Genomic DNA, 15,950 nt, shown 5'->3' on the forward strand with positions numbered 1-15,950 from the left:
ACACTGCATTGTATGGGATATGGAAGCCGAAGGCCTGTTCGAACACCTTTGCTGTCTGCAGTTACCAAGATAAAACGTCTCCAATTCGCACAGGAACACAAGGATTGGACAGTCGAGCATTGGAAAAAAGTCATGTGGTCCAATGAATCATATTTCCAGTTGCATCATGCAGATGGCAGAGTGAGAATTTGGCAGAAACAGCATGAAAGCATGCACCCCACATGCATGAGTACAACCCTTCAAGCTGGTGGGGGCAGTGTTATGGTTTGGGGCATGTTTTCCTGGCATGATTTGGGCCCTTTAATTCGTGTGGAACAACGTCTGAATAGCACAACATACCTAAGTATCGTTGCTGATCAAGTTCATCCTATCATGTTGATGGCGTATCCCAATGGAGATGGCTTCTTCCAACAAGACAATGCGCCATGCCACGGTGCTCGTATTGTGCAGGAGTGGTTTCAAGAACATGAGGGAGACTTTACCTTGCTTAGGTGGCCCCCACAATCACCAGATCTCAATCCAATTGAGCATTTGTGGGATGAAGTTAAAAGAGCCATCAGGCAGCTGGTTCCACAACCATCAAATCTCACAGAACTGGACAGTGCTATTCCTCAGGCATGGTGTCAGATTCCTCGCATCACCTTTCAACATCTCGTGGAGTCAATGCCAAGAAGAATCACCACAGTATTGAAGGCAAAAGGTGGCCCAACGGAGTACTGATGGGGTGGTCATAATAATTTGTCCACTCAGTGTGTGTGTGTGTGTTTGAAGTGAGCAAGGGATTGAGAACGTGTTTGAAGAAATAATGACAGAAAACTACCGTAACCTGGTGAAGGAAAATGTCACACAAATTCAGGAGGCACAGAGAACCCCAAGAAAGAAGAACCCAAACAGGCTCATACACAGACACATAATTAAAATGCCAAAAATTAAAGACAGAATCTTAAAGGCAGCAAGAGAAAAGCAAATTGTTACCTATAATGGTGCTCTCAGAAGGCTATCAGCTGATTTCTCATCAGGAACTCTACAGAAGAGAAAGACAGGAAGTGACATGAAGTATCCAAGATAATGAAAAGCAAGGATTTAAACCAAAATCACTATATCTATCAAGGCTGTCATTCAAAATAGATGGTGAAATAAAGATCTTCCCAGACAAAAGAGGCTAAAGGAGTTTATCACCATGAAACAAGCACTGCAAGAAATGCTAAAGGGACTGCTATAATGAGAAGAAGAAATACAGAGAGCTAGAAACCTAGGCATACAGAATTAAAATGGCAAGAAATAAGTACATGTCAATAATAACTTTACATGTAAATGCTCCAAGCAAAAGACTTAGGATAACTAGATGGATAAGAAAACATGACCCATATATATATATTGTCTACAAGAGACTCACCTCAGAACAAAATACTCATACAGAATGAGAGTCTCAGTTTCCCTAATACTCCTGCCTTGGAATCCTGTAACAGAGAGACCTGGAGAGTATTATGCTAAGTGAGATAAGCCATTCAGAGAAAGGCAAGTATCACATGATCTCACTCATATGTAGAATCTCAGGAACAAAATAAGCTGATGAACAAAATTGATCCAGAGATATAGAAGCATAGAACAGACTGTGGAATCTCAGAGGGAAGGTCCGGAGGGCGGGTGGATGGGAGTGTTCAATCAAAGAACTTGTATGCATGTATGTGTAACCCATGCATGCAGACAATAGGTTGGTGAAGGCCTGGTCGAGGTTGGGGGGGCGGGAGGGGAAAGGGTAGGGGTATAGTAGGGGTCAGTGGGGGAAAAAGGGGGATATATGTAATAAATAAAGATTTATTGTAACAAAAAATTTAACAAAAAGTGAAAATGGGCAAAAGCTTGGTAAAATGGGATCACTAAAAAATATAAAAATCTGTATTTAGATTATTCACCATCATAAAGTTTAAGTTTTTATGTATGAATTTTAATTGGTTTTATTTTGTGTATTAAATTATAGAATATTTAGGGGTGATTGTTTTCCTAGATATAGGTCATATTAGTTGTCTTAAAATATAATTCTTTTTTAATTATTTAAACATTGAGTGTTTTAAAACATGAACTTAAAGTTCTTATTAAAATTAAACCAGTGTATTTATTAAAGCTCTTCAAATTTATTATATTAAACTCTTGAGAAACAAAAATACTTCAAGGCAATATCCATGATTTTCTCATCAGAAGAGCTTACTTCAAAATTTATCTGGTCTTGTGCAACTTCTTTAAATTGATTTATTATCGGTTCACTAATCAGAGATTTCAATGTATTATGATTGTGTATTTATGTCCCTCAAAATTTATGTCCAGTATATTTATGTCCCTCAAAATTATTTTAAAATATTAATATATATTGTACCAATTTGGTTTACTATTTTCACTCATTTTGGTTATCATATCTTTGTAATTCTGGTCTTTGACTTCTGGTAAGTGTAGAAAAGGATTTTGACAATGAGGAAAATGGCTACCTTTTTTTCACTTTTATTGTGGATATTTATGATTTATATTATAGTTTTATTTTTTCTTCATTAAACATTGTTTTATTACATTTGGCAATAATTACTGATAAAGTTTTAGAAATCTTTTAAAATACATACATGACTTTTTAAACCTTGTATTTCATATCTCTGGTACCTCCCTTTTTTTTTTTATTAAGGCTGCAAGGTGTGACTGTTGTAAATCTCAAGGAACTCTCAAAGAGCGTGTGCAGTGGCGTGGGGAAATGAAGCATTTCTGTGACCAGCATTGCTTATTGCGCTTCTACTGCCAGCAGAACGAGCCTAACATGACGACTCAGAAAGGACCTGAAAACTTGCATTACGGTATGTCATAACTTAGAGTGCGGTGCAACTTGAAAAACCTGTACAGTAATCTTTAGTTTTACGGATCTGAATTCAAAGCACATAATAATAAACGAATAGTTAATTTTGGAGATAGTTTAACAGCAACCTCCATAGTTTCTGTGTGGAAGTGTCCTATATGATGTATTTCTTTTTATTTAATTCTCTTAAATTTTTAATGTTAGTTGAAGAAATATAGTGTAGTTGGGGTTGCAGAGAAGCTAACCAGAATTATAACAAAAAATTATACAAGATTCATCTACCTATTATATGTCACCTGAAATTTTAAATGAAATTCATTTGTAGCAAATTGTATGTGCCTCAGGGTAGGTTGGGAGGAGCAACAAAAGCCTTTTAGGAGCTGTGCATATCTTAAGAGTTAAATCTCAAAGGGACTGTTACTTTCAAAGTTGTGTGTGGTTTTCTGCGGGGACAAAATGGGACAAGAATTAACTCCACTTATTTAGCTCTGTATTTCAGCTCTCAAATATAATACTCTTTACTAAAAATAGCTTAAAATATTTCTTTAGTAATTATTTTAAAACATTAAAATTTAATGACAAAAATAGATTAGGAAATTCTGAAGAAAGTGATATTTGTCTCATTTAAAATTTGTTTACGTTTTTATTTTTTAGATCAGGGTTGTCAGATGTCCCGATCCAAAATGATGGTAAGTATTGCTTAAGTAAAGTGATAACTATTGATAAGTTTAAATGTGAGGATATAAAAATATAATCGGTTCAATTTAATCTGATTGCAATAAGAAAAGATTCTTTACTTTCCTCTGTTAGGACAGTTGAAGTATTCAAATGAATTACCTAATACTAAAACAGGTACTTTCATACATGCTAAGGAATATAAAGGTGAATAATTATGACCCCTCCCTACCTTGTGAAGCACCCATAATAGATGCATCTTTAAGACAGTAGCAAAAGATGTTTGAAATGATTGCCTGTGTCTGTTCTGGTAGCTGTAAGAAAGCTTCTAAACAGTTGAGTAGAAGATAGACTGGATGAGAAGGAATGATAATATGCAAAGGGCATGCATATTTGGCAAAACGGTTTTTTTTAGGTCCAAGCTTAAAGGGGAACCTGTGGTGGAATCCTGGGAAATAATGGTGAAAGGATGGGCTGAGCCAGATCATTAATGGCTTTGTGCATTTATTTCTGAAATAGGAATGTGAAGATCTATGTTGGAGCTAGGACTTGTAAATTTTTATTGATTTGAGATAGAGAGGGAGAAAGATGTGAGAGAAATATCAATCGGTTGCCTCCCACACCCACCCTGACTGAGGATTGAACCCCAAACCTAGGTATGTGCCCTGACCAGAATCAAACCCACAACCTTTTGATTTATGGGACGAGCCCCTTGGCCAGGACTGAATTACCTGATTTTAATATCAGGAACTTTGATTTATGCTGAGGAACATGAAGGTGATCACTCCCTGTTTTGTTATCTTTGTGCAGCTATCAGGCAACTTCCCAACCTTATTTCAAATATGTAAGTGTTTTTTATATATTTTTTAATTTATTTGAGAGAGGTAGGGAGAGGGAGAGCAAGATGGAAACATCAATGATGAGAGAGAATCATTGATTGGCTGCCTCCTGCACACCCCCTACTGGGGATTGAGCCCACAACAAGGGCATGTGCCCTTGACTGGAATTGAACCTAGGAGCTTTCAACCTGCATGATGCTCTGTCCACTAAGCCAAACCAGCTAGGGCCCCATGGCACTTTCGAGGTCACTTGCAGACATGTGCAGAGCGATGAAAAATGTGAGTTGTGTAAATGCATCCTCTGCCAGGTTGAACAAGGCAAGGCTTTACCTTCTTGTCTTTCTCATTCCATAGTACACCAGTGTCCTTTTCACAGTCTATGATTAGTGCATGTTTTTCATATTTTTGTGCTTTTTGTTGGTGATTTGGCTGTTTAAAAGTTCCTCTGATCATAGTACTGAAGTGCTGACTATTGGGCCTATGTACCAAAATGCTGTAATGTGCCTTTTGGAGGAGATTCCTATGTTGTTAGTTGAGCTTCAGTCAGTTAGCTGTGAGTTGAGGGTTCATGAATCAACAATATGGTACACCCAGAGAGAGGAACAAGAAATTCATCAGTCTGTATAGGACTTTAGCAACTCAAAGTGCCAGAGTCAAGTCTATAGTGTATAGTGTGTGGTGAAGCTGTGGAAGAGGTGGAGTAGTGATGACTTGTGGGTTCATGAGCTTACACCTGATTTCAAAAGCATAGTGAGCATCACTGTTGTGAGACTTTAGCTCACATGTTACCCAGGGCAGGAAGATGTTAAATTCATCCTGCCTAGTGCTCTCTTAGCTCACACATTTTAAGACTATATGGAGTGAAACTGTTAAACTAGAGGCCAGGTGGGTTTTGCATATCAGGATGCTGTAGGAGAAGACCTATGTGTTATGAAGGAAAAGAGTTATATGGGCAAGCAGGTTTTCAGCACTGGTAAGACTGGCTGTTTTTACAAGGTCATTGGCAAACGAACCTATATAATACAAGTGACCTCCAAAGCTCCTGATTTTAAATCATTCAGAGATTGTGCTATTGTGTGCCAGTGCCAAGGTTAATTTTAAGCACAAACCCCTCACGGTGTACAGACCCCCACACACAGTCCATGAGCACTTCAAAGAGGAAAAGCTGAATTGTCTGCTATTAACTGGAGATGGGACCAAAAAAGTTTGAAATATTTCCTGAGATTACACAACTGCTTTATCCTAGAAGTTGAACACTACCTCTAAAATGAAAACCTTGCTTTCAAGGTATTATTATTGGATAATATATTTTGCCATGAAGAACTCAAAAATGCCCATTTTAATTTAGGTCTTTTTTGCCCCCAAACACTCCTTCTCATCCAACTCTTTGATCAGGGCATATTGAAATCGTTTTCAAGGCCCACTTCATGAGAGCTGGTGAGGAGGCTCTCAACACCAATAAGGAAAGTACTATGATGGTCTTCTGGAAATCACTGTATGTGACATTATTGATTATGTTGGCACAGCCCAGGACAGCATCAGTATGCTTTTGTGAATAACTGTTGGGAAATTTGACCAGACTCTGTGTAAAAAATTTCAGTCTTTGAAGGTGTTACAGAAAATAAAAGAACAGTGTTAAAAAAACAATGCCTATTATACACGAATAAGTGGAGAAGGCTTTGGGGACATGAAGGAAGAAGATGTGGAGTAAGTTTTGACAGAGAAAGCAGTAAAGCCTACTAATGAAGACCTGGACAAGATGGCAAAACAAGGCATCAGATTAAATGGTGAAAGTCAGCTTAAGACTCCCAACAGCAGCCAAAATATTAGAATGGAATTTTGCCTTGGGAAAGGTTGTTAATGACACAGAAGCATGTGATCCTATGCCTGAGCAAAGCCTTTATTTGAAGCGCCACTGTATTTGCACCTTACATTAAGACACTTAAAAGATGTGATGTGAAAAGCCTGGCAGACAAGGTTTAGTTAAAATTTGAAGCCATTTTTGGAGAGAAAATTGCTGACATGGCAAGTTGCCAGAGCCCAGCTTCTGAGGTAGCTGTCACCCTGCCACCCTCATTGATGTCTTCCTTGTCTGCAGAATAAGCTCCATCACTTCTCCTTTGGTGACTGTGGGGCGTGCCAAGGTCAAGAGATCTCACCCCACAGTGCATTGCCTGGTATACATCCTGCAGCTCTGCCAACAGTAAGGTGCTAATGTTCTTATAAAAATTTAAATGCTGAGTCTGATTTACATCAGACCTGATTTACATCAGGTCTGTGTACATATGTACTCACATTAATGAGTGCAAGTACTACTGTCCAGTATGTGTGTACTGCATGCATACATGTTTGTTGAGAGTTGATGACCGCTGGAGCAATTATACAACAACTAGGGGCCCAGTGCACAAATTTGTGCACCTTGAAAGAAACTGTGGGCTGTGAGGCTGCGATGGGCACAGGGGCGGGTCTTGGCCCATCCTCCATGCCCCTACTTGGCCCCTCCCACCGCGGCCCCCAGTCTCCTGTCTGCCGGCAGCCCCGCTCATGCCACTGCTGCTCCCATGCGCTGATGGCGTCGGCCCCACTCACACCCGCTGACAGCGCAGAGCAATTGGGGCCAGCGCCAGCAGTGGGTGCAAGTGGGGCCAGCGCTGTCAGCAGGTACGAGCAGCGGCTGCTGCCCTGATCACCCCTCAGCAGCAGGGGAGGTGGAGAAGCCCTTGGGCGATCAGGGTTGGCAGCCGCCGCTTGCACCTGCTGATGGTGCCAAGTGATCAGGACCAGCGCCAGGCACCGGCAATGGATGTGAGCGGCAGCTCCAGCACCGGCTGCAGGTGCGAGTGGGAATGGCACCGGCAGCGGGTGCAAGAGGCAGCTGCTGGCCCTGATCGCCCCTCAGGAACAGGGGTAGGTGGAGAAGCCCTGAGGGGCGATCGGGGCTGGCAGCCGCCACTCACACCGGCTGATGGCGCTGAGCGATCATGGCTGGTGCCGGGTGCCGGCAGCGGATGTGAGTGGGGCTGGTGCTGGCAGCAGGTGCGAGTGCCGGGTGGGACCGCAGCACATGGGAGCAAAGCATTTTCAGTAACCACCAGAGGCTCACCCCAATGACAGCGACAGGCGCCCTGCCTTGGTCTGACGCCCCGGCTCACCTGCTCTACCATCCTGCTGCAGCCAACGCCTGCCATGTTCCATGCTCTGCCGCCTGCTGCTGATGCCCGCTGTGTTCCACGTGCGCCCCCTGGTTGTCAGCACACATCATAGTGACCAGTTGTTTGGTTGTTCAGTTGTTCCGCCGTTTGGTCTATTTGCATATTAGGATTTTATATATGTAGATAGATGCTGTAATCATACTGTTAAAAAGAAATGCTGCATATTATTATGTGTAAGAAATATGTATTATATAAAGTGTTTCAACAGAAACAAGATTATGTATTGATTTGTTAAAAATGTGACCAGATCCTGGCAGGAACCTACCCCTGTATTTCCTTTTAAAGCAAAGTTTCAGTGTTCGTGGTGACTGTGTAAAACAGAACTACAAGTGAACTGAGTGTGTTAATATTCTATATGTTTTCCCCCTGTCATTGGGTGATATGGAGAGCACCTTATCTTTAGTTCCTTTAGCACGGAGCTTCAGCTAATTTTCAATTTTGTGTTTTTTTCCCCCAGTTGCAAATAATGCTACAGTGAACATAGTGAAAATATTTGAGAGACTATACGTTTCTGAAATTACATTTGTTGTGACATGGGAAATATATGACTTAAAGTTTGGTAATATATTTGGTAATTTTTAAAATCATTTTCCTTATCCTTTCAAAGTTAGTAACATGTATAAGCTGCTTATGCAACAGAGGGAGCTAGAGTATCACATAGACATACTAACTGCAGGAACTTTTTACCTTCCTCAAATAAATTTAAGAGCCAAAGTATTTTAAAAATTCTGACTCATAACCTTGGTTTTGTACCTAAAAATGAGGTGTGTTGGTTTTTTTTAGGTTTTTTAAAATATATTTTTATTGATTTCAGAGAGGAAGGGGGAGAGAGGGAGAGAGAGAGAGAGAGAGAGAGAGAGAGAGAGAGAGAGGAGAGAGAGAGAGAGAGAGAGAGAGAGAGAGAAACATCAATGATGAGAATCATTGATTGGCTGCCTCCTGCACGCCCCCTACTGGGGATCGAGCCTGCAACCCAGGCATATGCTCTTGACCAGAATTGAACTTGGGACCCTTCAATCTGCAGGCCAACACTCTATCCACTGAGCCAAACCGGCTAGGGCTTGTGTTACGTTTTTATTTATTTATTTTCTTTTTTAAAAAAATATATTTTATTGATTTTTTGCAGAGAGGAAGGGAGAGGGATAGAGAGTTAGAAACATCGATGAGAGAGAAACATCGATCAGCTGCCTCCTGCACACCCCCTACTTGGGATGTGCCCGCAACCAAGGTACATGCCCTTGACCGGAATCGAACCCGGGATCCTTCAGTACGCAGGCCGATGCTCTATTCACTGAGCCAAACCGGCTAGGGCTGTGTTATGTTTTTTAAAGACATGCTGATGATATCCTTTGAAGGTAACACAGATCTGTAGAATGACCAATTACTACTGCTTTGCCAGTGGCCAGGATAGATTCCTTTTATCCTAACTGATTCTACCAGATTAAGGCTGTGGTAAACATAATATTAATAACACAATTTAGTTTTACTCTTACTGTCTTCCCTCCACAGGCACTAAAAACCAGATTATCTATTCCCAGCAGGAAGTAATATAAAATAAAATGTTTCTCTTTGCCTCTGTAGGGTTCAGCACCACCCCCTTCTCCAACACCCAACAAAGAGATGAAGAATAAAGCGGTTCTTTGCAAACCTTTAACAATGACAAAAGCTACTTATTGTAAACCTCACATGCAGACCAAATCTTGTCAAACAGGTAACTTTGGGGGAATTTGACTTATACACTTCCCTGTATTTATACCTCACTTAATGAAATTCCCGGTTTTCTCAAAAGTAGGCTATGAATAAATTTACTTTGTCATTTTCTGTTGATTTTGCCTATTTAATTTTAGACATTTCCTTGAGAATATGACATATTATTTTAAATCATTTATGAAAATTAATCTGTGATAAAGGCCTAGGATACAAGTTAATGTTACCAGTGAAATAATGTCATGGCAAAATTTTTTGGCGAAGACCCACTAAAGTTATAGTACTCCCTCTGATCATCATCTCTAAGTGTGATCTGTAATAACAGCAATGCTGTTTCCTTCTCAGAATAAGATGAAATAATTCAAATACATATTTTCATCAAATTTAAATGTTAGGTATATTCTGATTTTTAGATTTAATCTTTTTGTGGGGGAATCTGTAAGTTGTCAGGAACTATATATTGTTTTTAAAGGTTGTTTTCTTTCTATGAAAAAAAAGCTCTTAATTCTATTTGTACTCCCTATAAGACAACAGCTACTTTATTCAGTTTTTTTTTAAATTACCTAATTTTCTGAAAAGTGGGAATTTATTTTAAATGAGGACTGAGACACTTAAGTTTTTCTTTGTTACCATATTATTTTAACACTGAACGCTTTGTAGCAGTGCTAGTTAACGAGCTCCCTCATCGCATGTTGCATTTGCAGATGACAATTGGAAGACAGAGTATGTCCCAGTGCCTATCCCTGTGCCTGTATATATTCCAGTGCCTATGCACATGTACAGCCAGAATATTCCTGTCCCCACTACAGTTCCTGTTCCAGTAAGTTGGATTTCAACTTATTTTCCATTGTGAGATGTATGAGTCATGGGTGGGAGAACGGTGCTGTTGCAGTTACTGCTTCAGGGAAGCTAGCAAACGGGGTTGAGTCGGCCTTTCTTCAACAGTTAACTTATGTATAGGTGTGTGCTTGAGTCTCTGTTGGTGATGGCTTTGTGTAGAATTGGGTATATGTTTATCTTTGAGAGTGAAGTTCAGCAGATGCCTATGTTTGCTTTATTTCCATTGTATTTTATATTAGTTCATATTAAAAAAAATATTTGTGAAGCTGTTTAAGGCTTAGAACTGAAACATGGGTTAGAGTTGTATATCAAATATCATTATACTTCATTATAAATCATTTGTAGTACTTACTTCTCTATATCAGGGCTTGTCTATTGTAGCCTCCTGGGAAACAGCTATTGGTTTCATTAAAATTAAGATGTAGAAATAAATTATCTGTAATGTTATTCCAGCTCTAAAATTGCTGGTAGTTTTTAAAAATAATATATCAGTTAATAATATATTAGATCATTAATCTTTACTCCAAACATGAACACTGGTGGAGATTTTTCCAGGTGGCTACTCTGTGCTTATATGTCATACTAGAGGCCTGGTGCACTAAATTTGGGCATGGGTGCGGTCCCTAGGTCTGGCCGGTGATCAAAGTGCGAGCGTATTGCGTGGAAGGGCAGTTTCCAGCTGACCTCTGGGCCCTGGGCAGCACTGGGGCCTGCGTGCCCCGCTCCACTTGAGTCACGGCACCCGAGTCCCCACTCGGAGATGCAGTCAGCGTGGCCAGATGCCATGGGCCAGTGCGCAACGTGGGCCTCTGGGCCGCCCAGCAGCGCCACACGGAAGCCGGGCGGGCAGCGTGCTCTCTCCCAGCCGGCCTCGCAAACCGGCTCCTGCATGAACCCACGGGGAGCCCGACCAGCCCTTGCAGTCCTGGCGGCTGTGGCCTGGCTCACCTGGAAGCCCATTGGGGCCTGCAGTGCCTCCACTGCCACCTGCTGCCAGTGCCTCAAGCTGATGCCCGCCATGTTCCGCGCCGCCCTCTGGTGGTCAGCGCACATCATAGTGAGCGGTCGAACTCTCGGTCGAACTCCTGGTCGAACTCCTGGTCGAGGGGACAATTTGCATATTAGGCTTTTATTATATAGGATATTTTACATATCATATTATAAAACATATATACATATACATGGTGGGAGAAGCAGGGGGCTTCCATTTCTCCCTGTCAGCGTGTCTGCATTACTCAATGCCAGGTGCTTAATAAATTTTAGATATTTTTCTTATAATCATTGTTATTCCCCAAGCAGAATACTGGTTCTAGCTTCTATACTCCCATAGTACTTTTATATATATTACTGTTATAACATCAGTCCTACTGCATCACTGTTGCTGGTTTATATCTGCCTTTTCAACTGTACTCTGAATTCTTTGAGTGCAAAGAGTACTGCCTGTTCATCTATATATCTTCAGATTTTAATGCAGAACTTGGCAGATAAGCAGGCCATAGATAAGAAATATATTTAATCTCTCTTGCCAACTCTGATTGATAATCCTTGCATGAAATGATGTGTTGATGATAACTCAAAAGTTATTTTTCTTTAATTTTTATTTCAAAAGGCAGTTGCTTGTATTCTGGGCTTTCTTGTCATAGGTGACATCTTAGTCATGTTTTTGTTGTTGTTGTTGTTTTAATCCTCACCTGAGGATATTTTCCTATTGATTAGAGTGGAAAGGAGGGGGAGAGAGAGGGAGAAATATCAATGTGAGAGAGAGACACATTGATTGGTTGCCTCCTGCAGACGCCCCAACTGGGGCCAGGGATCGAGCCTGCAGCTGAGGTACATGCCCTTGACTGGAATTGAATCTGGGACACTTCAGTCTTTGGGCCGACGCTCTATCCACTGAGCCAAACCAGCTAGGGCAGCATCTTAGTTTTGATAGGTGTTCTTTTCAAGGTTTTTATCCAATACTAGAGGCCTGATGCACGAAATTCATGCAAGAGTAGGACTTCCTTCCCCTGGCTGCTGGCACCGGCTTCCCTCTGGCCACTGGCAGGCACCCAGGACCCAGGCTTCCCTCGCAGCTCTGGCGTTGTCCGGAAGGTCGTCTGGAATAACATCCAGAAGGACACCCCATCTAATTAGCGTATTATGCTTTTATTATTATAGATGGAATGATAAAGTAGACCATGTGTCAGAATAATTTTTACTTTAGAAAAATACCTTTAAAATTTTTTTAAAAATTGATTATAGAGAGAGAGGAAGGGAGAGAGAGAGAGAAATATTGAAGTGAAAGAGAAACATCAATCAGCTCCCTCCTGCACATCCCCTACTGGGGATTGATCCTGCAACCCACGCATGTGCCCTGACAGGGAATTGAACTGGTGACCTTCTGGTGCATGGGATGATGCACAACCAACTGAGCCACACCAGCCAGGGCTAGAAAAATACCTTTTAATGTTGAGCAAACCTAACAGTAAATACTTTGGTGAATTAGGTGCCAGTCCCTGTTTTTCTGCCGGCCCGGGTGGACAGCAGCGAGAAGAACCCTGCAGGAGCTGAGGAGCTAAAAAGCAAAGTTTCTTCAGATCCTCTTGATACCGAATTGCTCACAATGACAGACATGATGACTGAAGAGGAGGGAAAAACAAATGCTGCTAACATCAACAGTGAGCTACACTGTATTACACCTTGTGGATGAGTGTGTTGTTGGTTTTTACTAAGTGCTGTAATTGTTATAGTATGTTCCAGGGCATTTTAATCCTTGGTGTAGGAGTGGGGGAAGATTGTAATAGAAGTGTATTTTATGTTAAGAGAGCCAAGCTATATCTTGCCAGGTGCTCTCTTATGGGAAGTCCAATTTCAAGAAGAAATTTGTAGGGTCCTTTTTTAAATTGTAAAAGGATTTGACTTGCATGATCAACTAAAAATTATTCTTGTTTTAATGGACTAGCTCAGATACAAAACTAATTTGTAGTAGGCTTTAATAATCCAGACTCTTATTTTGTAATAGTTATCCCCAATTTTTTTTTATTGATAATACTAATGTCATTTGCATGATCTAAACCAAGGTTTATTGTAACTTCTGTTAGGGCAGTGTTTGCCAAATGGTATAGCACGATGAGTGTGTTGTGGATGTTTCTGTCTCTTAGAATGTTTCTTCCCCTGAGTCCTCTGGTGACAACAGTCCTGTTTCAATCATGAGCTAAATCCCTTTAGAGTACAATAGAAACACTATAAATTCTATATATTTTACAATGTGACAGTATTTTTGAAGCACTTTGTTAGGGAGTTAAAAATGAATTTCATGGATTGAGACCAGTTTTTTTTTTATTTTAAAAAATTGTTTTAAAAATATATTCTTATTGATTTCAGAGAAGAAGGGAGAGAGAGATAGAAACATCAATGATGAGAATCATTGATCAGCTGCCTTTTGCACGCCCCCTACTGGGGGTCCAGCCTGAAACCTGGTCATTTGCCCTTGACCAGAATCAATCCCAGGACCCTTAGTCCGCAGGCTGATGCTTTATCCACTGAGCCAAACCAGCTAGGGCTCAGGTTTCTATTTTTTTAGTGAACACACAAAATGTCAGCTTAAATTCCCTTATAGAAAGGGTAGTATTTTGTGAAACCTTTGTTTCCTGTGTGGGTGTGCATGAATGCTTGTCTGTCATTCTGTCTTCCACTACCATCCTGAACCTAGATAAAATGCATTTCTTACTGAGGGCTGCAATACAAAAACGCTTGAAAGCAACTGATCAAAATATTAGAAGACAGTTCTTTATAAGTATGTATTGAATGACATGAAAAACCTAGGTCACAATTCAGGGAAAATGTTGAAAAATTGCAGTTATCCATCCTCATTATTGTACTTTTGACAAAAAATTGCTTTTAGAAATACTCTCAATATCAGAGATGATTTACTAACAAAGCATGCCTATTAACTTTTGAAAAGGGCCAGTCAAAAACTTACCAGAGTAAAAGTTTTTGTGTATTTAAGATTATCTAATAATTATAAAGTTTATAGTAGTTAACTTCAAGATAGCTATATATACCTTTTCCTTTTGTGACATATTAATATAAGGATTCTTGTTTTGCATTTACAATTAACTGACTTTCTTTTGCCAGGTGTAGGTATCGTTGAGTTCTTTTTTGATTTCTAATGACAGTGTGGATTGATTACAGGTGTAATTATTGAGACTGACATAATTGGTTCAGATATCTTGAAGGACTCTGACCTAGAGACACAGTCCAGCATGCCTGATGTACCATATGAACCAGACTTGGATATCGAAATAGATTTTCCAAGAGGTATTCAAAGTGCTATTTTATTCTTTTAATATGAACCTATGGTTATGGAATTTAGTTAATGGAGTCATAATTGTGGTTATGATCATTAGGCATTTAGTGTTCATGTCATTGCATTTACTGTTAATATTTGTCTTTTATTTTTTACCCAAATAAAACTCAACAGTTAACTTCTTTTTAAAAATATATATTTTTATTGATTTTAGAGAGGAAGGGAGAGGGAGAGAGAGATAGAAACATCAATGATGAGAGAGAACCATCGATGGGATGCTTCCTGCATGCCCCCCATTTGGGATCAAGCTCACAACTGGGGCATGTGCCCCTGACCAGAAGAATTGAACCCAGGACCCTTCAGTCTGCAGGCTGACGCTCTTTCCACCAAGCCACACCAGCTAGGGCAACAGTTTACTTCTGAAATGACTCATAGGATTGCTTTGTAGGGACTTAAGAATTTTTTAGAGCCTTAAAAAGAAACTTTCTCAAAGTAATTCGTTATATAAAATTTTGAAAATAGAGAAGGATAAAGAAGTGTTTGTATTTTTAAAAAATTTAAATAAAATATCAGTAGTAACTTTCTTAAGATCCTTTTGAAAATCAAGTTGACCTTCAAAGGGAAAAAGTATTATCAGGTCTTTTGTTATAAAAGAAATGTGTGCTACTTTCACTATTTTCTTAATCTATTGATGACAATTAAGCACATTGAATTGAATGTAAAGCATTTTATTTTAGGAAAGATTTAATAGATTGAAACAGATTTGTATGAGACCATTTAGATCTTACAATTGAATTTCAGGTTATAATAATTTTTCTGATACCGATTTACATGAAAATTTCATGTTGATATTCATTGTACATATTTGTTAAGAGTCTGAACAGGTTTTATCAGAACTCATAGGCCATGTTAGGTACAGAAGATCATTTATTCTCCACCCCAGCACAGGTTGTTCCCATATACAGGTGCCTGTTTACATCCTTTGGCTATTTCTTTGTTGGCTGTGTTATATAACATAAACCTCTGCTATTACATTTGGAATAAAAGTTCTGATTTCTTTGTCAGCTGCTGAGGAGCTTGATATGGAAAATGAATTTTTATTACCACCTGTTTTTGGGGAAGAATATGAGGAACAGCCTAGACCTCGATCTAAAAAAAAGGTATAAAATTAATAGTATTTTTGCGTTTGGTTAATATCTCTATATAGTAATATCTCTATACAGCTATAGAGTAAGGATACAATGGTGCTCACTTGTGCCTGAGAATATGGAAAGATATTTTGTTTTCTAGATTTTAAGAGGTAAAGTCTTTATTACTTCATTTTTAGGTAATAAAAATGTCTCAGATTTAATTGTAACTTCATAGAAGAAGAGTAAATATTATTGCGACTTAATTTTTTCAGTTTTATCTTGATAAAAGGTTGATAAAAGGTTGACATAGATAAAAGGTTGACATAGTTGCAAGTAAATTCAATTCTTTGACAGGAATTGAGACTATTTTCTAGGGAGTTGTTTTTTCCATCATCATTATTATTATTATTATTTTTAAAT

The 15,950-nt window shown here is 39.5% G+C and overlaps 1 protein-coding gene across 7 annotated transcripts in view; it reads left to right on the forward strand.

The window, feature by feature from the left end:
• ZMYM2 (zinc finger, MYM-type 2) overlaps nucleotides 1-15,950 on the forward strand; it is a 163,356-nt gene that overhangs the window by 113,384 nt on the left and 34,022 nt on the right. For 6 of the 7 annotated variants that reach the window (XR_001359367.1, XM_014528142.1, XM_005880023.2 and 3 more), the window contains 8 exons: nucleotides 2,672-2,837; nucleotides 3,491-3,525; nucleotides 6,449-6,553; nucleotides 9,144-9,273; nucleotides 9,974-10,089; nucleotides 12,598-12,769; nucleotides 14,286-14,411; nucleotides 15,466-15,560. Coding sequence is in view for 6 of the 7 variants with exons in the window: in XM_014528142.1 (XP_014383628.1) it covers nucleotides 2,672-2,837; nucleotides 3,491-3,525; nucleotides 6,449-6,553; nucleotides 9,144-9,273; nucleotides 9,974-10,089; nucleotides 12,598-12,769; nucleotides 14,286-14,411; nucleotides 15,466-15,560 (945 nt within the window). In the remaining variant the exon portion in view is untranslated. The remainder of the gene's footprint in view (nucleotides 1-2,671; nucleotides 2,838-3,490; nucleotides 3,526-6,448; nucleotides 6,554-9,143; nucleotides 9,274-9,973; nucleotides 10,090-12,597; nucleotides 12,770-14,285; nucleotides 14,412-15,465; nucleotides 15,561-15,950) is intronic. The other variant, XM_005880025.2, reaches the window with a different exon arrangement.

This window comes from Myotis brandtii, unplaced genomic scaffold (genome assembly GCF_000412655.1).
Source record: "Myotis brandtii unplaced genomic scaffold, ASM41265v1 scaffold62, whole genome shotgun sequence".
In the NCBI taxonomy this organism is placed as follows: domain Eukaryota; kingdom Metazoa; phylum Chordata; class Mammalia; order Chiroptera; family Vespertilionidae; genus Myotis; species Myotis brandtii.